This window comes from Erpetoichthys calabaricus, chromosome 2 (genome assembly GCF_900747795.2).
Source record: "Erpetoichthys calabaricus chromosome 2, fErpCal1.3, whole genome shotgun sequence".
Lineage (NCBI taxonomy): Eukaryota > Metazoa > Chordata > Cladistia > Polypteriformes > Polypteridae > Erpetoichthys > Erpetoichthys calabaricus.
This window is the reverse complement of record NC_041395.2, coordinates 333,899,199-333,907,189: the sequence shown is the minus strand read 5'-3', so window position 1 is coordinate 333,907,189 and position 7,991 is coordinate 333,899,199. Positions and strand designations below refer to the sequence as shown.

The window sequence follows — 7,991 nt, the reverse complement described above, 5'->3', positions numbered from 1 at the left end:
TCTGCTGTCTCACAGCTCACGTCACACTTTTGGCCACAAGAATCGGTCCAGCATAGTTGGCAGACATTTCCTTAGCCCTCAGGGACACTTAAAAGACCATTGCACCATTATAATCCACTCAACACCAGTTCAGTCTCTCATTCCTCATTGACTTCAGTGCATTTCATTGAGTTAGGCAAAATGTCAAAAATTTTCACCAACCTCAAGGCTAAACGAACTCAGCATGAAGTGCCCTGGGCTGGTGGTCACTGCACCAGTGACACACATATAAAAAAAGACCCATCTACTCAAAAAGAACTGCAAATTGATAAGCTGCCCTCTTGACCTAGCATGATATTTTTAATTCGGCCAAGGCCTTCAACATGCCTTAGCACACCACAGATTTGGAGAGCCCAGAAAAAGAGAAAGGTTTTTATAAAAATGGCACCGCTCCCACAATGGTCCTGAGGAAGATGTTCTCACCTGTCCACCACCTGCTTGTGCACTTCCTTCCAGTTCTCTTTGTCCTTCTCCGTCCCCATATCGGGGTTCAGAGACTTCAGAGACACGCCAGCCACGTTTACTCCACTCCACACGGGAACTGGGGAAATAAAACATCACATATAATCTGTCATTTACTCATTGATTTATTTTCCACCACTTATCTGGGACCAGGTCACAGTGAGGCCCATATGTCCCTTTCCCCATTCACATTTGATAACTCATACTGTGGGATCTCAAGGCATTCCTTCATTCATCATTTTTTTTTTGCAGCAAAATGCTACTTTATCCACTAAATGGTGGCAGAATACTGTCCCGAGTGTTATAACACAGTACATGTGAACAATACAGCTTGACCTCGGGTTTAACCATTTTTACATAGAATTCCGAGTGACTCTTGGGGTTAATGCCAAGGAGGTTGAAATAAGCAAAATTGATAAATGAATATTGTATTGTGAGAGCTTCCTTTAGCTCCATCAACATCTTTGTGGGAAAAAAATGCAGCCAGCCACCTAATGCAGTAGGTCTGATAATAACCACAGTCACAAAAGAGGCACACGACATTCATACATTACAATATTTAAGGCATAAGCCTCGTACAGTAATTTCATACTCTTAACACGAACACCTCATAATTACAGAGTCCTGGGTTTGAATCCAAACTTGGGCTCATTCCATGTACTCCCACCTCCCTTCGACAATGTGACTGCATTTGTGTTTAATTAAAATTAATTAGTTAAGTAAAAGACTGGCATCCCATCAGAATTACTTTGTGTGTAGATAGTGAGAAGTCAAGCAAAATGATTGGCTAACGAAAAAGATTACAATATGCAAAGCAACTCAAGCCCCCCCTTCAGGCAAGCTGTATTGTCATGTGTGCAGGGTACGGTCCAATCAGCATGCAAAACGTCACTATTGTTTGGCTCCATGATAAACAAAAATAATATTTGGAGTGCACTAGATTAAAGTCCAGAGTTTTCAGCCAATATTTAAATAGTGGAAACTACAGAGAATGCCTCTAACAAATAATTAACATTACTGTCATATCTATCTGTCCTTTACAGCAACTTTCATACTCTATCTATCTATCTATCTATCTATCTATCTATCTATCTATCTATCTATCTATCTATCATTATTATATAGTGCCTTTCATATCTATCTATCTATCTATCTATCTATCTATCATTATTATATAGTGCCTTTCATATCTATCTATCTATTATATAGTGCCTTTCACATTTATCTATCTATCATTATTATATAGTGCCTTTCATATCTATCTATCTATCATTATTATATAGTGCCTTTCACATCGATCTATCTATCTATCTATTATATAGTGCCTTTCACAACTATCTATCTATCTATCTATCTATCTATCTATCTATCTATCTTGAATAGGATTGCCTTATGGTAGGCCCTTGGCCTAATGAATCTAAAATGAATTAAGCAAGTTTAGTAAGGATTATGAAGTCTATGCTCATGAGGGTTTTCTCCAGGTATGCGAGTCTCCTCACACATCCCAAAGATGCTCGGATTGTGAGAGCGACCTGTGAAAGTCTGGTGTCCCCACCCACAGGTGATTTCTCCCTTTTACCTGATGTTCTCAGGATAGACTCCAGTTTCACTCCATCCATTAATGGAAAAGGGTTTTCAGAAAAAAGGTCGATAGACATATCTAAAGCAGAGGGACAGCTGTGCTGAAACATTACAGAGGGACTTGGACAGCATACAGGATTGGGCAGATTTGTGACAGATGAAGTTTAATGTAAAGTATTACATACAGGAAGTAAAATGTGAGGTTTGAATACACAATGAGAGGGCTGAAAATTGAAAGTCCACCTTATGAGAAGGATTTAGGAGTCGTAGTGGACTCTACGCTATCGACTGCCAGACAGTGTTCAGAAGCCATTACGAAGGTTAACAGAATGTCATGTTACAGTATATAGCGCCTTGATGTGTGGAGCACAAGTCACAGGAGGTTCTGCTCAAGCTTTATAACACACTGGTGAGGCCTCATCTGGAGTACTGGGTGCAGTTTGGGTCTCCAGGCTACAAAAAGGACATAACAGCACTAGAAAAGGTCCAGAGAAGAGCGACTAGGCTGATTAGAGGACTACAGGGGATGAGTTATGAGGAAAGATTAAAAGAGCTGAGCCTTTACAGAGATGAAGAGGAGACCTGACTGAAGTGTTTAAAATGATGAAGGGAATTAGTCCAGTGGATTGAAACTGTGACTTTAAAATGAGTTCATCAAGAACACTGGGGCACAGTTGGAAACTTGTGAAGGGGAAATCTCGCACAAACATTAGGAAGTTTTGTTTCACATAGAGAACCACAGACACTTGGAATAAGCGACCAAGTAGTGTGGTGGACAGGAGGACTTCAGGGACCTTCAAAACTCCACTTGATGTAATAGTACTGTTGAGCTGAATGGCCTGTTCTTGTCTAGATTATTCTAATGTTCTAATAAGCAATTTGTAACTTCTAGATTAATATGAAAGACCAAAACTGGGAAGTAACAGCTTGATGAATTAGTATTAATGTAATTAATGCTTATTAAGCCTGCATCTCTCACTGACACGAAGTGACCACGCCAGATGACACACTCACCACTGGAGTCACCGTGCTCCCCAATAACCCAGCCATGGCAGCTGGATGCATGAAGGTTGAGACGTTCTCCCATCAGGTAACGGAAGCGGGCAGAGTCCAGGTTACAACCGCTGCCAATCACCCGGTGCCGGGGGAAGCCACTCAGTTTCCAGGCCACATAGGTCAGGATGTCAACTAGAAAGTGAAAGTTGAAGAAAGGTGGTGTTAGATGCATTTCTACTATGGGATGCTTTTCTAGTGAGCTAGTAAGAAAGAAAAGGAACAGGACTGAGTGAGTCCAGCAAAACTGAAACCGGACAAGCAAGAGTCCCAAGCTTCTGCAGATTTCCCAGACCACCCCAGTCCTTACCGGGATTGGAAACCACAAGGAGGATGCAGTCAGGGCTGTATTTGACAATGTTGGGGATGATGAATTTGAAGATGTTCACGTTGCGCTGCACCAGGTTCAGGCGACTCTCCCCCTCCTGTTGGCGAGCCCCCGCTGTGACGACCACCAGTTTTGAGTTGGCTGTTATGCTGTAGTCTGGAAACATCACAATAATTACAAATCATTTCTTTGTCGTAATTTTTATTACGCTGAAACTGAAATTACAGTAACCAGAGAGCCCCTTCATTGCATGAAACCAAGAGCACAGTAACCTCATTCACAAAAAGAACCAAGTCAAGGAATTTAAAAAGGACTTCCTGGCGTACACTTTTGGGAAGCGTATCTACAGAACAATGTCAGTCCCAGATATCGCAGGGGTCTATGAGCACCAATGCCAAAGCAGAGTTTTGGTTTTTTGGCTGGTGAACAACTAAAGGTCAGCTACTGATTTGCTTCTGTTTTTCGTGTTATGAGACGTTTGTTATGTGCAACGCACTGTGAGTACAGCGGGTGCTCACACTTCACCCCCAAACCCAAATGATGACCAAAAAAAGAAGTAACAAAAGAAAAGGGTTTTATTACCCATAACATTCAAAACAGTGCCCTATAAACACAGAATAACAAAAACCTAAGCCTTCTGGCCGTTCTATGTACCCTCCAGCTCCTACTACTGCTCTGCTGGTACCCCTGAGGAGCCCCCCGCCAGTGGCGTAACTCGCTTGCTGAAGGCCCCTGTGGTGGACCCCTCCTGTCTACTGAGAAAGAATATTTAGAATTAAGGTGCGTCAGTCTTTCCAAATAATAAATGTATGATGCTAATAGAACTATAAGAAGCGTGACACTTATGTATTAAATAAGAATGTGCTAAAGCTAACTGAACAAATGTAATCTAATCAGATACTAAAGCTATAAGAATATCATTTCCTTATACAGTGGGTATGGAAAGTATTCAGACCCCCTTCAATTTTCATTCTTTGTTATATTGCAGCCATTTGCTAAAATCATTTAAATTAATTTTTTTCCTCATTAATGTACACACAGCGCCTCATATTGACAGACAAAAAAAAGAATTTTTGAAATTGTTGCAGATTTATTAAAAAAGAAAAACTGAAATATCACATGGTCCTAAGTATTCAGACCCTTTGCTCAGTATTTAGTAGAAGCACCCTTTTGAGCTAATACAGCCATGAGTCTTCTTGGGAAAGATGCAAGAAGTTTTTCACACCTGGATTTGGGGATCCTCTGCCATTCCTCCTTGCAGATCCTCTCCAGTTCTGTCAGGTTGGATGGTAAACGTTGGTGGACAGCCATTTTTAGGTCTCTCCAGAGATGCTCAATTGGGTTTAAGTCAGGGCTCTGGCTGGGCCATTCAAGAACAGTCACAGAGTTGTTGTGAAGCCACTCCTTCGTTATTTTAGCTGTGTGCTTAGGGTTATTGTCTTGTTGGAAGGTAAACCTTCGGCCCAGTCTGAGGTCCTTAGCACTCTGGAGAAGGTTTTTGTCCAGGATATCCCTGTACTTGGCCGCATTCATCTTTCCCTCGATTGCAACCAGTCGTCCTGTCCCTGCAGCTGAAAAACACCCCCACAGCATGATGCTGCCACCGCCATGCTTCACTGTGGGGACTGTATTGGACAAGTGATGAGCAGTGCCTGGTTGTCTCCACACATACCGCTTAGAATTAAGGCCAAAAAGTTCTATCTTGGTCTCATCAGACCAGAGAATCTTATTTCTCACCATCTCAGAGTCCTTCAGGTGTCTTTTAGCAAACTCCATGCGGGCTGTCATGTGTCTTGCACTGAGGAGAGGCTTCCGACAGGCCACTCTGCCATAAAGCACTGACTGGTGGAGGGCTGCAGTGATGGTTGACTTTCTACAACTTTCTCCCATCTCCTGACTGCATCTCTGGAGCTCAGCCAAAGTGATCTTTGGGTTCTTCTTCTCACCAAGGCTCTTCTCCCCCAGTACCTCAGCTTGGCCGGACGGCCAGCTCTAGGAAGGGTTCTGGTCATCCCAAACGTCTTCCATTTAAGGATTATGGAGGCCACTGTGCTCTTGGGAACCTTAAGTGCAGCAGAAATGTTTTTGTAACCTTGGCCAGATCTGTGCCTTGCCACAATTCTGTCTCTGAGCTCTTCAGGCAGTTCCTTTGACCTCATGATTTTCATTTGCTCTGACATGCATTGTGAGCTGTAAGGTCTTATATAGACAGGTGTGTGGCTTTCCTAATCAAGTCCAATCAGTATAATCAAACACAGCTGGACTCAAATGAAGGTGATCTCAAGGATGATCAGAAGAAATGGAAAGCACCGGAGTTAAATATATGAGTGTCACAGCAAAGGGTCTGAATACTTAGGACCAGGTGATATTTCAGTTTTTCTTTTTTAATAAATCTGCAACAATTTCAAAAATTTTTTTTTTTGTCTTTCAATATGAGGTGCTGTGTGTACATTAATGAGGAAAAAAATTAATTTAAATGATTTTAGCAAATGGCTGCAATATAACAGTGAAAAATTGAAGGGGTCTGAATACTTTCCGTACCCACTGTAACTAATGTAATGTACTGAACTAACCTTAATGTAACTTTTGATATTTAATGAGCAATGTGCATGAAAAACAAGTATAAGGCAGTGAGCATTGTCTAAAACCGCTGAGCTGCATACACCCTATAACTGTTAGGACAAAACTTGCTGTAACTGGACTTATATACAGTTAGGTCCATAAATATTTGGACAGGGACAACGTGTTTTCTAATTTTGGTTCTGTACATTACCACAATGAATTTTAAATGATACAACTCAGATGCAGTTGAAGTGCAGACTTTCAGCTTTAATTCAGTGGGGTGAACAAAACGATTGCATAAAAATGTGAGGCAACAAAAGCATTTTTTGAACACAATCCCTTCATTTCACGGGCTCAAAAATAATTGGACAAATGAAATAACTGGAACTCAAATGTTCATTTCTAATACTTGGATGAAAACCCTTACGTTTAGCAGCACCGCTCTTATAATGTTTGCCAGATCCGCTGCTACTGGCCGACACTGCGTCGTATGGCGAGAGTATAAAAAGCGTCAAATTGTTCAAATATTCGGCATTTGCAGACTAACGGGGACCATAACTTAACAACAGAACTGCTATGATTTACCGTTTACGAGTTTATGAGTTCGAACTTTGAAAACTGTTGACATCCAATCAATGTACAAAAGTAACAATTGCTGTATTTATAATAATAATGTATACTAGAGGATTGAAGATAAATAGGAAGAAGAAGACAAAATAACTGAGGTTTAATGGTGATCAGGATTCAGACGTTAATCTGCTGGGAGAGCTCTTGAAAAGACTGGAGATGTAATGGAGTATTCCATTGCAATGGTACAAATAAACATTTTTCTTGTATGTGGCCCACTATTTCTTTCTATTTTTTGTTGTATTTTTAAATATTGGGGCGGCACAGTGACACAGTGGGAAGCGCTGCTGCCTCGCAGTAAGGATACTCAGGTTTGCTTCCCGGGTCCTCCCTGCGTGGAGTTTGCATGTTCTCCCCGTGTCTGTGTGGGTTTTCTCCCACAGTCCAAAGACATGCAGGTTAGGCGCATTGGCGATCCTAAATTGTCCCTAGTGTGTGCTTGGTGTATAAAGCCTTAAATGGCCGAGGTCTGGCTTACTTGTCTGAACTTATCATGACTTACAAACCAGAGCGCACATTAAGATCTCAAGATGCCGGTCTGCTTTTGATTCCAAGGATTAATAAAATAACAGTGGGAGGTCGAGCTTTTAGTTACAGGGCCCCTAAACTGTGGAGTGGTCTGCCTGCTACTATAAGAGATGCCCCTTCAGTCTCAGCTTTAAAGACTCACGACTTCAGTTTAGCACACCCTGACTAGAGCTGCTGATTAACTGCGCAGACTGCATCTCTGTTGTTAGTCATTAGCACTAAAACATAAGTAACATGATAGTTATAATTTGTTACTAATCCTCACCTATTCTGTTTCTCTTCTCGGTACTCAAATGTGGCACTTGCTGCCACGGCCCACCTGTCAAGTTGTTTTGCCTACCTAAGGTAAAGTCATCCGTGATGGAGGATCGCAGGAATCATGGGAAGGAGGGGTCCTTTCATCGGAGTGGCTGGCCCAGTGCTGTTTCAGCCGTGGAATGGCCAAATGGGGGAGGCAGCTTGATGGATGAGGTCTCCAGGACTCTATACAAATCCAAATCTTCTTATGTGATATCATCTACTGTTAAATTCTGCTCCGTACTTCTAAAATTTTTATTTTTATACTGTATTGAGGATTTGTTCTGTTCTGTGTGTTGTATTGTATTGACCCCCTTCTTTTGACACTCACTGCACGCCCAACCTACCTGGTAAGGGGTCTCTCTTTGAACTGCCTTTCCCAAGCTTTCTTCCATTTTTCCCTACTTTGTTTTTTTTGGGAGTTTTTCCTTGTCTTCTTAGAGAGTCAAGTCTGGGGGCTGTCAAGTGGCAGGGCCTGTTAAAGCCCATTGCAGCACTTCCTGTGTGATTTTGG

General features: G+C 41.8%; 1 protein-coding gene across 2 annotated transcripts in view; it reads right to left on the bottom strand.

Annotated features, from left to right (window-relative positions):
• The window catches only part of ldha (lactate dehydrogenase A4), a 43,113-nt gene that overhangs the window by 13,395 nt on the left and 21,727 nt on the right, over positions 1 to 7,991 (bottom strand). For both annotated transcript variants that reach the window (XM_028796040.2, XM_028796041.2), the window contains exons 4-6: positions 3,446 to 3,619; positions 3,097 to 3,270; positions 463 to 580 (exon numbers count right to left, since the gene is read on the bottom strand). In XM_028796040.2, the coding sequence (XP_028651873.1) occupies positions 463 to 580; positions 3,097 to 3,270; positions 3,446 to 3,619 (466 nt within the window). The remainder of the gene's footprint in view (positions 1 to 462; positions 581 to 3,096; positions 3,271 to 3,445; positions 3,620 to 7,991) is intronic.